This window comes from Calcarisporiella thermophila (genome assembly GCF_041956535.1).
Source record: "Calcarisporiella thermophila strain CBS 279.70 unplaced genomic scaffold VTP21scaffold_13, whole genome shotgun sequence".
In the NCBI taxonomy this organism is placed as follows: domain Eukaryota; kingdom Fungi; phylum Calcarisporiellomycota; class Calcarisporiellomycetes; order Calcarisporiellales; family Calcarisporiellaceae; genus Calcarisporiella; species Calcarisporiella thermophila.
Window position 1 is genome coordinate 187,583 of NW_027192203.1, and position 16,999 is coordinate 204,581.

Here is a 16,999-nt window from a genome sequence, read left to right on the forward strand (position 1 = left end):
CAAATAGCATTCTTCTTGGATATCCATTGGAATTGCAAAAAGAAAACAACAGAAAAATAAAAAAGGCGAAATTGTCCGTCAGAATAAGAGAAAGATAAATGAATAACAGTGAGATATGCTTGTGGGAATCACAACAGAGGTAACAAGCTTGGGAAAAAATAATTTAAATACGGCGATGGCATGCATCGGTATATTACATAATCTTTCCCTGATTCCGGTGTTATATATTAGATATTAATATGTGCGTGTATGTGAGTGCGGGTGTAGACAAGTGTATGCGTACGCATGAAGTGGAGATATCCTAATTTGAAATTAAATATGGCGTAGGGGCATTTAGAGGAGGATGTCTACTGCGTGTTCGTGCGCGATCTCCCCTCCTTCTTCCGCTGTATGTTCCTCGTCCTCACCTCTTTGCGCAACCGCTCGATTTTCCGCCGTGTCAAGTCGATGGGAGGAAACGGGCGGGTGAAACAAGTATCCATCAAGCGTTGGCAGTCTATCATTCGCTTGGGCGCGTTCTGCATCGCCTTGAAAATCTCCAGCGGGTCCTCCTCCACTGCGGTGATCTCTTTCTCGTTCAGCTGCAATATGGTGAGCGCAATCCGGAAGAGGATCTTTTGCCCCTCGTAGAAGAAACAATCCCACACGCGCAGCACCGTTTCGATGGGAAGAGAGGAGATATACAGGGTGAGGAACCAATTACAAGTCACGAGCCCAAACGGTGCAGAGGGGGCCTCCTTGAGCTGCCAGAAGGTTTTGCCCCCGCTGATCTTGTTCCAAATGGCTGGCGAGTGCTCCGAGAGAAGCAGCAGCAGGACATCTTGATCCACGTTCTAGCAACGGGAGACCCAGTTACATCTCTATCCAGAGCAAGGCGCAGAAATAAAGCAAGTGCTTACCACTCCCTCCATGGTAACATCATACATTTTCTCGGGCATATGATCCAGGACCGTTACCGTCAAGAGCCAAAATACCTCCTCTTCGCGATCCAGAAACAAGAGCATGAGGCCCGCTATGTAGTTGAGTGATTGGCAATATCCAATGCTAGGGACATGGACAGAGAAGGCGAGAAGAATGCGGCGTAGAGCACCAATAAAAGGCGCGTCTTTACCGTCCGGAGTCGATTGGAAATAGAGGTTCTCCGGGAAGGTGCGGTGAAGATCTAAATAGAACAATTATTGGTTAGCTATGTCGATGCTCGAGTCGGATAGACGGGGTAATGTTCGAGTGGTGAAAGAGGGAGATAAAAAAGGGGTCGTACCTCTTTCAATAATCTCAGCAGATTCATTTTTATTGCCAAGCGCTTGAGCCTCACAGACGAGTTTTTCGTAGAGTCCAGGGTTTTGCGCAAGTTTAGCCTCGGCCCCACTATAATAAAGCCAAGCCTAAATATGGGTCCATGTTAGAATACGTTCCTTTCCACGTCTCAAAAGCAGGGGTGAAAGCTTAATAACCTTGCCACGGAAAGAGGATGGGATTCCTTTTCGTATCAATCGCTTCGCTAAATAGGAGAATTCAATGGTCAATGAATGGTTGGCAATGCTTGGGCTCAAAAGTAACACTACTTTTTGCGCTTCTCAACGGAAATCGCCCTCCTGCTTCATGCATCATCGCCTCCCATTTTTTTTGCCTTTTCTCCAGCACCGGCAAGTACTGCTCTTGGAATTCGTTATATGCGGCAAGCGATACAAAAGGCGATACCTTTTTGAACCCATATTGATCCCGCTCGACTGCTGGAGGTGAAGGCTTGATGCTTTCTGAAGAGGCAGGAAGGGGTGGAAGAGGGGAAGTTGGTTTAGATTTCCCAGGAGTTTGCAATGGCGACGCTTGCACAGCTTTTCGCACGCTATTTTGGGCCTCGCCGAAACGGTGATTGCTGGGGTCAAGTGGGGCTCTCGGAAGACTCGGCGTGATATTGGAATATTCACAAGTATTTCGGGCGCTGATCTTTTCCTTGCCTACAACTGCCATAGAGACTCCCGCCATCTTCTTGATAGCTCCTTGATTCATCAAGGCTGGGCTCGGTTGTCTACTCTCCTTCACCTCCCCTCCTTTTACTTCGATCCTCTCCCTCTCCGTCTCCGCCTCCCCCTCGTCGGGTTCTCCTATTATCATTGCCTTCTGTACAAAAGTTACCCGCTTTTTGCAATCTTCCTCTACTCGTTTCGAGGGCGTTTTGGGTAGCGCTGCCAGCTTTTCAAAGCTCTTTTTCTTTTCGTCCTTTTTCGAGGATAATTTTCGCCTTAGAGGGATATTAGTGGGATTGCGGGCCAGGGGCGACGGCTTGGGGCCGCTGTTATAACTTTTGAGGCTGCTGGATCGATGTGAACTAAGATTGTCATGACTCGAGCTCTTGTTCAGCATTCCTCGAGGTAAACCTTGCATTCTTTGGCAGCTCATAGCGTATTCTTGCATGAGCATAGGCGATGAAGGATGATGTGGAAGGCGTGGCATTTGCGAGATGAAGACACGCGGAGGTGGAAGTGGCACTGCGGCCGCTCCTTTCTCGCTGGGTGTGCCGGGAAGTTGGCCAAAGGAGGTAGGTAATGGATTCCGTTCCGAGATAACTTCATTCTGATAGGTTTTTAACATTATCGAGTCCAGCTAGTGCCCCCCAGTCCCAATCAACAAAGAAAAGACGAACGAATAAAAGAAAACCCAAGAAAACTAAGGGGAGATTAAAGCTAATTCTAGTGAGGGGGGAGTGTAGAGATGAAATGAGGATTAGAATGGGCACATGGCTCTATGACGCTCACCTTGCTCTCTCGAGAAAATAATATCCATTTTTTTCCCGACTCCGCTGCAAATGGCGCGAATTAGGAAAGATGATTACAGTCCCCGGGAGCCAAGATCTCTTTAATGAGACACAGACGGGTCTGTCAAATTAGAGTTGCTGAATCCTATTACTCCATGATTCCACTCGATGGCCTCGCCCTCCTAGATTCCATGGTCACGGCGTGGTGGGGCAAACAGTTCGAATCCCAAAGCACTGGAGTGAAGGCCTTCCATTTATTACGGGAAGACGAGATAGGAATATAAGGAAATAAAAAGAGACCACAATTCAATATACAAATCAATTGAATCAAAAAAAAAATTAAGAACACAATATGTTACTGGGAGGGATAAAATCAAGTTGTATATAGGAAAAAAAAACATGTGTATTAATGATATCCTCCCTTCCCGCTAAGATCTAACTTCTCCAAGAGAATATAATAGAGAAACCGGAAACTCCACAGGTTTCCTTTCCGTCTCCTGATATCTACAATGTAAAGCCCGGTCAAGTTTTTGATGCGGCAGAGTTCGACCGTGAAGTATATCGCACTGCCCGAATCAATATACGGGTCTCCATAAATGCCGGCGCGTGTTTCAGCCATGGAGGTGTGAGTGGTGGAGGAGGAGATGGGCGCAAGGGTCGCGGATTCAGAAGGAGGGGCCGTGTGCATAGCCGCTTTCTCGGTACCTCGGCGGAAAAATCCTAACAATGGCCCCTTCGACATCGAGAACTTTCGCCTTCTCTCCACCTTCTCCTCCGGGCTGTGCCTTTCCTGGATCGTGGTGGCCGTGTTCTCCGCCGAAGTTTTACCGGCTTGCGATTTCTCCGGCCGCAAGCATTTGAGCTTGTATCCGCGATCCGCTTGTATCTCAATTCCCATCTGAGCCAGGACTTGCCGCACCTCCATCATGACTTCCGATGGCTCCCGTGAGGTCAGCGCAGTTTGGTCGACCGCCCCATCGTGAACTCGCAGTTTCGCCTCGTCTCGCGTTTTGGGGCTCATCGAGGGTGATTGCCGGCGTATGATGGCCCTTGCAACGGCAATCGGAGATTTGATTGGAGAGTTGGCATTGCGGCGGGGCGAACCGGATGAGGGCTCTGCATCGGTGGACTTCTCCGGAGTGCAGGGTTGAAGCTGCTGAGGATGAGAGGTTGGAATTTCAGGAGGGGCATCTCGCTGCATAATGGAATATCGACGGAACCAGCCCATCAAGCGACTCGCCTTACTACGCTCACCCGATGATCCCACGGAATCAGCAACTGACCGAGGCGATTGCGGGATAGGCCAAAGCGTTTCATCCGCCGAAGGCTCTCTCCCATGTCCCTTTGAGGGGGTTTCACCAATAAATAAGCTAACCACCTTCCGCCTTGCATCTGGAGACCGGATACCACGCCTGACTGCCACTCTTGCAGAAGGTGGGGGAGGAGGGACCGCTCCAATGGAGGTTGGAGACTGGGGGTGCAGTGGTATATCAGCACGATTGTCTTCAGCTTGCAAATGAGATTTCCCGGTCGAGTTTGAGCGGCGTGCAAACGATGACAGTAACGAGCTAGTCCCAAACCTCCCAGCTTTCCGGGAGGTCGAGTGTCTTCGGCTATCGGATACAGCACGCGACGGGCCACCGGTAGCAACCCTAGCATTGCTGATGCTCGTTTGAGGCTGTACTCCCTCCTCATGATGCGACCGGTCTACCAACAACGTGGGAACCGCCGAGGTACTAGCCCCATGCATGTCCCGTGACCCGTGGCGTTTGTTGGGAGAAGAATGCCGTTCAGAATCCCATTCGTCCTCTCCCAGCGGTGAAGCGGAGTCAGGCTTCAAAGCCGGAGATCGATCCTTTCCAGGCGAATAGTGGGATGAGTGTTGCGAAGGAGAGTCGTGCCGACTTCCCACGGAGGCAGGTGAAGAGAACTCATGGCACCGGTCGCTCTCAAAGGTTGATGGGGAATCCGAGTCCCTAATGCTAGTTTTATCCGTTCTCAGAACCCGCTCTTGTACTTCCTCGATGGACGCCTTTTTCGCCGTTTCCATTCCAGCTAGTCCTTCCATGTCCACCATTTCATTGTTGGGACTTGTACCGCTCCCAATTCCTACCAAGTCCAAATCGTAATCGATGTGTATGGTATGGCGTTTATGTGATTTTGTGAATATTCCATCGGTTCGCGCTGGCGCGGATGGGGGGGTATCGGCAAGAGGAGTACCAAATTCTTTCGAGAGAGAGGTATCACCAGATGCAGCTGCGCTCCAGAGTTCTGTCGAGGCTTCCGCCTCTAGCTGCTCAAGAGACTTTTGAAGGAGATCTTTGTAGGGTTCCATCCACCGGTGTTCTATAATGGTACGCATATCGCACCTTTTTTGGGGGTCAACCTCCAGCATCTTTGAAGAAGATTTGTCAGGCAATCGCGTGAGAAATAGGAAAGAGCAAGAGGGGGAATAAAGGCAGTGTATATACCTTGCGCAACAAATCTCTTGCATCCGCCGATACATAATCGGGGAAGAGAAGTTCAGTATTGAGGATATAGTCGTATAAAAGACCAATGGAATCTCCGTTAGGATTGCGCTCATCGTCGTCGTATGGCAAAAATCCGCACAACTTTCAAGTAGAAATTAAGAGTTAAACATATCATCCAATTCTTATTGTTTAGAAAATTATTACCATTGCGTATAAAATGACGCCACATGACCAAATATCCGCTGCTGGCCCAACGTAGAAGCCATCCGACACAACTAGTTCAGGAGCTGCATAGCACGGGGAACCACAGGACGTCGCCATCAGATCTTCTTCCGGCTTGTTGAAATTATTTGCGAAACCAAAGTCGGTGATGATAATGGAACGATTGCGATCCAGAAGCAAATTTTCCTAAGCCATTCAATGCAAATAGGTTAGTTGAAAAAGGATCTTAAAGGGGAAGGACGTTATCTATTTGTTACCAATTTTAAATCTCTATGAACGATATGTTTTTGATGTAGATAATTTACTCCACTAATGAGCTGTGCAAACAGGCGGCATGCATCACGTTCTTTCAGATATCGATGAGCCAAAATATATTCAAAAAGCTCGCCGCCTAAAAGGGGGAAGAAAAGAGGAGTCAAAAGAAGTTCAGAGAATGCGCCCTGAGAAAAAATAATTACCTGACGCGTATTCTAATACAATGCCTATATATTTTTCGGTCTCTAGAACATCGAATAGTTTAACGATATTCGGATGCCTCACAGACTAGAAGGGGTAAAATAAAGACAGGAGCTTTAGCCTAAGAAGTGGAAAATGGTTAAAAGCAGAACAGCTTACCCGCAAAACAAATATCTCTCGCTCTACTTTCGTATAACGCGACGCAGTATCCACATCTTGCTTGCGAATTAATTTGATGGCCACCTGATGCGTGTCGAATAGTTTAGTAAGGTTTAGTAAAAATGTAGCTAAATCAATGGATATAATATACCTCAACTCCAGTCTTTAAGTGAACTCCAAGCTTCACTTTCCCAAACTCTCCCTCGCCTACGGTCCGCAATAGCTGGTAAGGGCCGAACATATTCTTTTTCCTTGTGGGGGGTTCCATTGTGTAATTCCGATCGGTGAACTCGCGTCGAGAGGGGGAAGTTGTGCTGTTTGTCATTGCTGTACAGGCCATGAAAATTAATGTGAAGAAAAATTACAAAGGAAATATATATATGGAGGGATTAAACAGATTGAGAATAATGACAAGAGTAATTAAGTGTGCAGATGAGGAGTATTAAAATGTAGCTTACAAAAGCGAAATCAATTCAGTGATATATGTAAGTTGTTAATAAAGAGAAATAAAAAAATGAAATTATAAGAAGAGAAAAAAATGCATAGAGTGCGAAAGAAAAAAAGGGGAGGAGAGAGGGATTGGGGAGGAGAGAGAAAAAGCTATATAAAGTTGATGGTTTAAGTGTATAAAAAAATGGGGAAAGAGTATATAAACAAGATCCAAAAATGACACCAGTATGGGCGGATGTAAAAGAGAAAGAGAGAAGGATTATTTACTATGACTAGATGGAGATTATCATTGATGATGAGGGATGTGGAATATGAAGGAGATATGAAGCAGAATAAAACCTAAGACCTTTTTTTCCACTTACTAATGGAAATGGTAAGACCTAATAAATTAATAACCACGAAAAATCGAGTTTTTAAGAGTAAACAAGAATTGGAGTTCTCTTATTTGCTTTTTATTTTTGTCCCAATAAACCATCAAGATAGGCATATTTGCACGGATAATTTAATGTAAGTAGGCCATCCTTCCATCTTATATACACCCCACTTTTTTCTCCTTTCCTATGGCCTCTTTCACCTTAGGAGCGGCATATTGGGTGGGAAGAGCTACTATGCCAAGAAAGCTTTTTCTATGAATTCAATGGACTACATCTTTGAATTCGTTACGCGTCCATTTGGCTAATAATCCTTCCTCTTATGATCGTTGGTATGCTAATGATCTTTTCTTTTCCTCAGTATTAATAGGATTACAAATCTTGGTATTTTGGTATTATGGACGGCTAAATCCTCTCCAACCTCTACTGGCACTTTGGTTTCCTTCGTCGGACGTGCTTTGTGTTCTGAAATATGGCGCAACCACTATTTTCTCTGGCCCTGCTGCGCAAAACTCTAAAGCTCCTATGTATTGATGCTCCATAGAGCCTCTATGTACCGAATTGTAATTATACTTTGGGGTGGTGTCAGCCGCCTTTTTCGGCTTTCTTTCGGCTTGTTATTTGCGTTTAAAATTTGTATTTATGTTTATACCCGGCACGGCAAAGCTTACCCTCGTATCCTTGTAATTATGCTTGTTTTTGACGCTTGTGTGAGATGCTTGTCCCTTACAAATGCGAAGAATTAGGAAAATATTGTCGTTTCAAAAATGCTTTGAACATTTTTTTCGTTAATTAATCCCAGATATACTATCTAATGTGTTATCTAATATCCGCATATCATTCGCATTGATGCATGGAGTAATAGCAAGTTAGGCGAAGTCGAGGAAGAGACAATGGACAAAGGTCTCCAGCTTGCCTTGGTTGACCGTACCTGAAAGAAGAGCGGCAGCGGTGCGATTGGGCTTGCAATGGAAGTATAATGAGTAATGTCCAGCAAATGTCATTTTGTTGTGCAAAGGGCTTATACCCTTCAATTCCCACGCGAATAAGATCTCCACACTAGCTCGGAGTTGGTCGGCGGTTTTATTTTCATTTTTAAATCCTGCAGGTCGCCACTTGCTTTCAAATACTTCTCCCAATTCTTTTTCAACAAAAGGAGATCCATCCTCCTCGCCTTCTTTTCAACAAAGAATCTTAATTTAAGCCTACAACAGTGTGCGTATTTCGTTGCTCTGGGAACTTGCATTCTCATGTTTCGCTTCCGCCCGCTTTCCCTCTCGCTTGGGTTAATTGCTCGCAAAAGCTTATTTCCAAACAAACCTTTGCTTCGTCCTCTCCCTGTGACCGCTTCTAGGAGGATTGCGACTTACCCGTCGCTATGGCAGCAGCAGCAGCGAGAACAGAAGCACCATCTCGAAGCAACAGCGGGAGATGAACAGCATCATTCGAAAGAGGAAATTGAGGATCCAGCGGAGCACCATGCAGTGGTGTCGACCTTTGATTTATTTAGTGTGGGGATCGGTCCTTCTTCCAGGTAGGCCTCTTATTGATGAGTCTTGCGAAAGATGAGGCTGTATTATTATCCTAAAGTCAAAGAATTCTAACCGAATATTTTTCATTTAAAGTCATACAGTCGGGCCAATGCGCGCCGCCAAAATTTTTATCAATGACCTCAAGCGACATCAAGTTTTAGATAAGGTGCAGACTAATTACTTTTTCTTTGGTTCGACTCGCCATTGACTCTCTTGGCTCTTCCAGATTCACACCATGCGTATCGACCTATATGGTTCTCTCGCCATGACCGGAGAGGGACATGGCACACCGCATGCCATACTTATGGGCATGGAGGGCGAAGAGCCTGAGACGGTCGATCCATCTACTATTAAGCCTCGAATTGCTGCAATTCATGAGAACAACTCCTTGACTTTAGATGGCACGCATCGTATCCACTTTGAACCCGAAAAACACTTGGTGTTCAAATTTTTCGAATCTCTACCGGAGCATCCAAATGGCATGCGGTTCTGTGCATTTGATGAAAATGGTGACCTCATTGCGACGAATAAATATTTCTCGATTGGGGGTGGGTTCGTCGTCAATGAAAGGACTCAGCTTGCTCACGGAGAAAATGTGTACTACCGTGATGTAGAGCACAATGTGACCGACTCACGCTCCCAGCAAGATCTGGCGGTCGCAGCCCTTCCTTTTAAGACAGCGGAGGATTTGCTCAAAGTATGCCGGCGTGAAAATATGAGTATTGCTCAGGTTGTCTATGAGAACGAGTTGCGGTGGCGATCTGCTGAAGAGATCCGCGAAAAGACCTTGCGGATCTGGGAGGTGATGGATGAGTCTATCAGAAATGGCTGCTTGTCCACAGAAGAGTATCTTCCCGGAAAACTTCACGTCAAGCGGAGGGCGCCTGGCTTATACAAAAAATTACTCAAGGGATTGTACACCACAACACCAGTAAACCTCTCCTCGGCCTCAACCTATTCCTCTTCCAACGAGGTCTCAGTAGATGCTGGACAGCGGCGAGACGTGGATGTGAAACGTCCCACTTCCGTGACGGTACTCCCTCGGCGCAGTCGCAAACGTCTTCTCCTCCCAGCATTGGACTATCTTTCTGTATATGCCATCGCTGTTAACGAAGAGAATGCTGCTGGTGGGCGCGTCGTCACCGCCCCAACCAACGGTGCTTCGGGTACCATTCCTGCCGTCCTCAAATATTATCTCGAGTTCATCAGTGATAACCCCGAGCAAGACATCATGGAATTCTTGCTTACCACTGCAGCTATTGGAATGCTCTATAAACGTGGTGCGTCGATCAGCGCGGCAGAAATGGGTTGTCAAGGAGAAGTTGGCGTTGCGTGTTCTATGGCAGCCGCTGGGTTTACCGCAGTCATGGGTGGAACGCCAGAGCAAGTCGAAAACGCCGCTGAAATTGGGATGGAGCATAATTTGGGACTGACTTGCGACCCACCACTGGGGCTGGTCGTGATTCCGTGTATTGAGCGCAATGCACTTGCTGCTGTTAAGTCTGTGACTGCAGCTCAATTGGCATTGAACGGGGAAGGCCACCATAGAGTTAGCTTGGACCAAGTTATCGAGACAATGCGGCAGACAGGAAATGACATGATGAGCAAGTATAAGGAAACCTCTACGGGCGGATTGGCCGTCAACATCCCGCTCTGCTAATATACCTAAGCTTCCCGACTCTTTTTCTTATTTATAAATTGAGGTATAGAATGATCTATTTTTTTTTTCTTTTTATGCTGCATAATGTATTCCCTTCAGCCTCTGATGTTTTTTTTTATCTACCTGAAAATGCTTTTTTTTTTCCTGCTTATTGTTATTCATACTTTCGGTATTAAAACTATTGTTAGAACTAGAGAAAATTGGATTCCTGCATTTTTCTTAAAATTGAGAGAAACTCCAGTATATAATAAACAAGAAATATTAAGAAAAATTAATAAGTTTTATGAAATATAAGAGAGCAGACAGCGAAGTCTTATTCTTTACCTTTCATTCCTAAAAAATAAAAATAAAAAAAAAAATCACACTTGTTCTTCTATTTACAAAAAGAGGAGGGAAGAGGAGGGGAGAGGAAGGGAGGAAGGGAACATAAAATCTCACAATGCTCAAAGAAGTAAAAGAAGGGAAAAAAAATGGAAAAAAGTCTAATATTTCAAGATTTAAATCTGATTTTCAGCTTTGGAACATTTGGCGTTGTTGAAGGCGAAGATGTGCTGGTTGGCATCCTCTGCTCGCCATCTGGTTGAGCATTATTTGGCTTCTTATGCTTCTTCTCCTTTTTATCTTTTTTCGGCTTCTCGTCAGGAGTCGCCGTTTGCAATGCAGTGGGTGCGGATTGCGCAGGTGGAACGGGAGGGGGCACGATTGTAGCAGTTGGCTGTTCAGATATCTGAGAAAGTGGTGGTTGGCCAGGAGCCGGCGCCACCTTTAGCGGTGCACTAATCGAGGGTATTTCGTCTCCGGCGAACACATTGTGGACTGCGCACAGGCGCTCCCATTCCTTCTGTAGGCGTTGACCCATGATGTAGACCGGATCACCTGGGTAATTGAAGGTGAAGCAATTTTGAAACACTAGTCGCGCATCATATGCCAATTCAGCAGGGGATGCATACTGGCCAGCTCGCAACTTCTTGGTTACCGTCCCGAAATCCATCGGCTCTTTGATTAAGTCGTAGTAATGCGGAACCCCAAGTGCAACTGCATCTACGGGAACCGAAAATGGGACGTAGTCCGGATGCTGTCGTAGTTTGCGCAGAACCGCTTCGTATCCTTTCAGCGATGCTCCGGATGGCGTCTCCACGATGGTCATGTTGACTTCGCCCTCCTTGCCTTCTTTATCCAGTCGATTCCATTCTTTCTCAAAGGCAGCCTCCAGTTCCTGGCCCTGCACATGGGCATAGGTTCCAGGAGAATTGTACCTGTAGCAATTCCGAATCATACGGCGGAAATCGTCTTCAAATGACTGCAATGTCGGGTACTCTGCACGTTCAAGTTTGTTCTTCATGGTACCAAGGTCCATCGGCTCCTTGATAATATCGTAGTAGTCAGGGGCACCATCAAGCGCCGGATCCACAGGACGTTGAAAAAGCGCCGCACAGTTTAGCCGGGTAACCTTACGGAGTAACAAACGACACTTCTTGACATCTTTAGAGGGCATGGATGTTTTCTGAGTCGATGCTGAGGGTCGTGAAGGAGGTGATGCAGGTTTGACTTGTGTCTGAATTTGCGGAGGAGGGGGCTGAGCGATTCTGGGAGCAGGGGCTGGGGCAGCAGCAGGTTTGGTAGTAGTCGAAGTAGCATTGGGGACGAGAGCGATGGGGGGCAAAGGGGGAAGACCTTTGGGCACATCTTCAGGTTTCCTAACCTTGACGGGCCGAGCAGAGTTTTCTGCTTCCGCTACTCTCTTTCGATTGCTCTTGGGGGTGGAGGATTTTGCTATCTGTGGCTTGTTGCTCGGCGTCTTTGTCTCCGAAATGGAGGTCGGTGAGGCGACTAGGGTTGTTGCAACCATTGGTGATGATTTCGGTACAGTGGATTCCTCTGGCGATGTCGGTTGTGCTGGGACAGCTGGAGATCGGCTATCTGGGACAGGCGGCGTCCTTGAACCAGGCGATCCAGAAGTGCGAACAAGCTTTAGCTTGTGGATTGATGGCTTCTTCTCCAAAGGAGGCCGCATTGGAGCATCTTCATTCATAGGCTCGGACGTCTAAATGATAAAGGTCAAGTAAAATGTAATCAAATTGTTCAAGTTTTCACTTTTCTATATTCAAATATTACCGTGGATGGTAGCGGCATTTTGATCTTAAGCTTGGGCTTGGTCTCAAACGGAGTTGCCTTGTACACCACTTCGCAGAATAGCAGAAGATATTTGCGTACGCGATAATCCAAGAAAATACTCGAACTAATTTTAATGGTATCAATAAATATCACTAAAGAAATTGGGGACTTATCTCATCTTACTTTAGAGCATTCCATATTAATTGCTGGAGATCCTTATCCTCGCCTATTTCTTTCCGTACCCACTGCACTGCTTCCGAGTAGGTCTTGTGAGTTGCGTTGGAGCCACCGGAATCTGTTGACATATCGATTTTGTCTGCCTTATTTGTAAGGCCCTCTTCTTCAATCAGCATGTCCGGTTCAAGCACAGATTCTTTCTGCATTTTTGCTGAGCGCAGGGCCATTATGCCGAGAGAATTGACAAAGCCTCGTGCAACAAGGTAACGCACAGCAGGGTTTGGGTCCTTGACGATGACTCGAATCAAATACTTGTTGATTTTGGGTATCCGTAAATTTGATAAGAGAAATATCGCGTCAAAGGACACTTGGCGTACGTGGGTAAAGTTTCCGTATCTATTTATAAAGGAATTAGTGCAAACATGCTTAACTAAAACAAACACCACTAAGTATACCTAGTGTGCATTAGGAAAAGTTGTAGGTCTACTTTTGTTAGCCCGCCCAACATCAATTGCATAAGTGTCTAGAGAAAGGGTTAATGAGGTGAGATAATATTCATGTAGGAGAAAATGGAAATCAAATACCTGTAGACAGCTGACAGTGATCGTATTTTGGTAAGAGGGAGCAAGATAGTCAAGCAGTCGGTAACGGTCGATCTCGCTAATAGCTTGATCAATCAGAGCACCACTTTCAAAATCTTCGAAATCCTCTTCGAACACACTCTGTTGTTTGGGTGTGTCCGGGATAAATGCCTCTCCAACAGCAGTGATTAAGGTGCTCACATAATAATTGTCAGAATACTGTAACGGACAAAGATAAATTATAAGTATTATGTAAAAGTTATTGGAATGCTCGCAATCAAATACCATATTGCCTGTATTGTCATTATATCGCAGAAGATCCAAGAGCATCCGTTTTATTGGGAGTGGTGTGTGCCCCCTTGGGTCCCTCACCTGTGCCAATGCCATAGGTATTGACTATAAAATGGCCAGAGTTAGTTTGCGTTATTGAATTACCATTATTGGATCAAACCTTTTGTAGAAAATATTCGGTTAAGCTCGAAAAATCATTTGACTTGGGAACGCAAGGAACGCATGCTCGCCGTAACTCGCTATCATAGAAAGATGAATAGCCATTTCCTTCGAGTTCTGAAACCCCTTGGGAAACTGGAGCGTAGCAGTAGCGAGCCTGAAATGCCTTGGTCAGATGGAAGAGGCCGATCCAATCGGTCTGTGCAATTGCACACTAACATCAAGTCGTGTTAATTTCATCGCAAATGTATCATAAAAATGGTTAGTATATTACTTTTGCTAGGGAAAATGCCGCATCCATTCGAATTCTATAGAAACATTTAGGATCCATCATAGCCTTAACAAGAGTAGTGGAGCAAGCGGTTGATGGCATGGTTCCCAGAGCGCGGACCGCATCAACCTGAGCAACCACATCTCGATCCCGCAATAACTGAGATGCCCACATATAGTCCGGCTGATCGAATTCGAGTATGCATACCCATTCAAATTCAGCATCCAGTCGAATCCACTCAAATGTTGCACTGCAAATTAACAAAAATAAAGTTAAATTCGGCCTAATTAAAGAACATCAGATTCGAGATCACCTGGCAGCTCCAGTATCTTCATCATCTTGTCCCCACTCCGTCATTCGCCATTCATCTCGTTCGTGTTCCGTATCCCACAAACCTAAGCCCACGCCCAATTGAGTGTCGACCGGACCCGTTGATTCTCCTTCCTCTCCATCGATAACTTCCTCGGCTGCCGCCGCAGCAGCAGCCGCAGCTTCCTGTTTCTTCTGAAAACGTTTCGTGTTCCGTCGAATGCGCTTATATTTGGTATTGAATTGTACTTCGAATTTACGTGCCGACTCTTGAATATCCAAAACATGCTCATAGGGAGTCCCATCCGCCTCGTGAATGCGAGCCGTCATGTGACCGGTGAACAATGTATCATGGCGCGCACCATTGATGAGCGATGGGGGCGAGCTCGGAGTAGAATTCGTCGATTCTTGGCGCATGTATATTTCCACCATCATCTTTTTGCGATTAAAATTGTAACTAAAGTGGAATTTGGGGCATCCGCTTCCAAACACCCATTGCTCTGCAAACGATTTGAAGTCGCTGCCACTCACTTTGCGACACATGCGAAGGAAAAATGCAGTACTAAGGGCATTTTGCGAAAGTTCACCGCTCATAACCGAGAGCAGTATCTTTGAGGTTACACGGTTCAAGCCCATCGAGGATCCACCTTTGGACATTCTTTTGTCAAGCATAAAGAGAACTAGTGGCGCTTTTAGTGCAATGAAATCAAGATCATCAAGATCTAAGGGAATCGGAAGCTGAGTGTCGTAAAGAGGGCGTCGATTGACATCCAACTGGCAGCAACGTTCAATATCTTTTTTGAGTCGATACCGATACTCATTGTTCCCGAGATGCCTCTTGAAAAAAATTCCTGTAACGTAGTTTGACAATCCAACAATCAACCATGTGTCCGACCTAATGGAGAATGCAGGTTAATCATTCATTATAAAAGTCTTAGGCTATACTGGGAACAAACCAGGTCTTCGGCACAATATTAATTCCAAACCATTGACACGCTAGAGATTGGGCCAGAACTCTGCGTGTTTCATAGACTTGGTCAATCACATCTTCTGGATACAAAAGATCGCTACTGCAAATAGCAAAACCGGCAGATGAAATAACAGGTGCCCATGCATCTTCCACGAATACCAACTTGAAATTTGGATAGGGGAAGGAAGTATATTCCTGAATAAAGAACTCTAATGCCTATAATTAAAACAGGCATAATATGAATATATTAGTAATAGAAAAAGTATTTTTGAGTAAAAATTGAATTTACTTTGTTCAAGAAGAGGCACGAGTTTTTCAGCTGCTCTGCGCGTCCAGGTAGACAAAATCCGTACATCTCAGGTTTCATTTTAACAGCGAATTCTTCAGCAGAATTTTCATTGGAAATCTCCCCCTCCTCTCCACGTGAAGGCGACTCTAAGCTTCCTAATGGAATCATTTCAAAAGGACCAGCTGCAAAAGCTATATATGGAGCAGGAGTTGGGATATCGAGTTTATAGTGGAATATTCTTTTGGAAGAATCAGAGGGATGCAATATCTATAAACAGAGTCGTCAATTCTTATTAATCACGAGGTTTGAAACCAAAAATTGTTTACCTGTTCAACCAATGCTCCACTACATGCTACTAAAGCTGCTCGTCGCTCCGGCTCTTCTGTAGCAACGCCCGATTTAAGGCGAGATAGCTCTTTTGGCACTACAAAAGCCATTTGCCAGGTGCATTTTTCATATATATTATCGACACAAGGTAACCACAGTCTCACGCCGCCGGGGAAGGGTTGATTAGTGGTATATACATGGGGGAATCGCTAAATATCAGAAAACAAACTTTTAAATAAGACTGTTTTTTTTTCAAAAACCGTATAATAGTTGACGTACATAGGGTGCAGCTTCAGGGTCTGGGTCCACAAATTGCAATCCAATCTGCGGATTCTCGAGAATATAATCAATTTGAATTCTTAATGTCTCAAAACTTGATGAAAGCCCAAGGGGAGTTCCAACAGATTGTGGAGTCATAGCATCTGGCGAGGTAACTTCTGCCAGAGTGAAGTATACATGTTAATTTATCCGTTAATAAATTAAAAAAAGGAAGAGCAAACCACCTTCTCTCGGGGGCATATCAAAGTTTGATGCAGAAAAGCCATTCTCTGTCTATTACCAGTAAGAAATTTTAGAATCATAACAATAATATATATTTGAGAAAAAAATTTGAGGATACAAACCTGGCAGGGTATAACCATACCTGCCGGAACAGTGATCGTGAGTTCACCTCGCTCTCCAGCTTTTAGAGCATTAGCATATCGTACTGCGTAATCATGATGGTGAGATATATTGGAAGTAGCATCACGAAATAAGACATCCTCCTCAGGGTCAATGTGTTCAAATTGCGTCTCCTGGCCGTTCACAAGAACTTGATTTATTCGGCACTGCCGACTATTCAGCTTAATATGAGTAAGCTTATCGTGAAGGGGAATTACATGCAGTTCAGTTGAGCCCTAAAATTACGATAAAATTTGGAAAAAGCAAAGAATTTTTGTAATTAATTACTTTTAAAACAAGCGAAGTGAAATTTTATTCTTACTCTTAAACATTTCTCTTCGAAATCAAGCTCAAGCGAAAATTGCTGATGATTTGTAGAAAATGCGGAAACAAAGGCACGGAAAAGAAAGGGAGAGACTCGAGTTAGTAAACACGATTTCCACAGTTTAAAATAATATTCGTAGATCTGAGGATCTATGAATATACATGATCAAAGTTGATACTTATAATGAAAATCCTCTCCTTAACAGATCCATCCGCTCCATGGCAATTGTCGTGCGACGTGTTCGATCGTCCCAACAACTCTCTTGTAAAGCGGAGGGTCGTAAAGATTTGAGGCGATTCTGTTGGTAAATGGGAGACAAATTATCTTTTGACGTCGGGTTACAAGACAAAGGCAGAAAGACGTGAAGGAGAAAAAATTGATGACGTAAAACCTACCCTAACCTAAACTTTAGTGAAAATCCACCTCCATTAATCTAATCCAACTCGTCC

General features: G+C 45.0%; 4 protein-coding genes across 4 annotated transcripts; 1 reads left to right on the top strand and 3 right to left on the bottom strand.

The window, feature by feature from the left end:
• Positions 1-347: 347 nt before the first annotated feature.
• On the bottom strand, positions 348-2,592 carry VTP21DRAFT_1983 (uncharacterized protein; the record flags this gene model as incomplete). Its single annotated transcript, XM_069392127.1, has 5 exons — positions 348-833; positions 900-1,162; positions 1,262-1,385; positions 1,455-1,501; positions 1,566-2,592. 5 exons carry the CDS (start codon positions 2,590-2,592, stop codon positions 348-350), a joined length of 1,947 nt encoding a protein of 648 aa, XP_069250560.1.
• A 569-nt stretch (positions 2,593-3,161) lies between these two features.
• Positions 3,162-6,403, bottom strand: VTP21DRAFT_1984 (uncharacterized protein; the record flags this gene model as incomplete). Its single annotated transcript, XM_069392128.1, has 7 exons — positions 3,162-5,150; positions 5,227-5,367; positions 5,431-5,634; positions 5,706-5,839; positions 5,907-5,991; positions 6,064-6,147; positions 6,215-6,403. 7 exons carry the CDS (start codon positions 6,401-6,403, stop codon positions 3,162-3,164), a joined length of 2,826 nt encoding a protein of 941 aa, XP_069250561.1.
• A 1,731-nt stretch (positions 6,404-8,134) lies between these two features.
• Positions 8,135-10,076, top strand: VTP21DRAFT_1985 (uncharacterized protein; the record flags this gene model as incomplete). Its single annotated transcript, XM_069392129.1, has 3 exons — positions 8,135-8,418; positions 8,510-8,582; positions 8,643-10,076. The coding sequence occupies 3 exons, from the start codon at positions 8,135-8,137 to the stop codon at positions 10,074-10,076; spliced, it is 1,791 nt and encodes a 596-aa protein (XP_069250562.1).
• Positions 10,077-10,566: 490 nt separating this feature from the next.
• Positions 10,567-16,770, bottom strand: VTP21DRAFT_1986 (uncharacterized protein; the record flags this gene model as incomplete). Its single annotated transcript, XM_069392130.1, has 17 exons — positions 10,567-12,120; positions 12,192-12,315; positions 12,375-12,764; positions 12,824-12,891; positions 12,953-13,168; positions 13,235-13,345; positions 13,401-13,613; positions 13,674-13,920; positions 13,984-14,874; positions 14,936-15,165; positions 15,239-15,505; positions 15,565-15,774; positions 15,845-16,002; positions 16,069-16,117; positions 16,189-16,461; positions 16,548-16,599; positions 16,733-16,770. 17 exons carry the CDS (start codon positions 16,768-16,770, stop codon positions 10,567-10,569), a joined length of 5,091 nt encoding a protein of 1,696 aa, XP_069250563.1.
• Between the last annotated feature and the right edge of the window lie 229 nt (positions 16,771-16,999).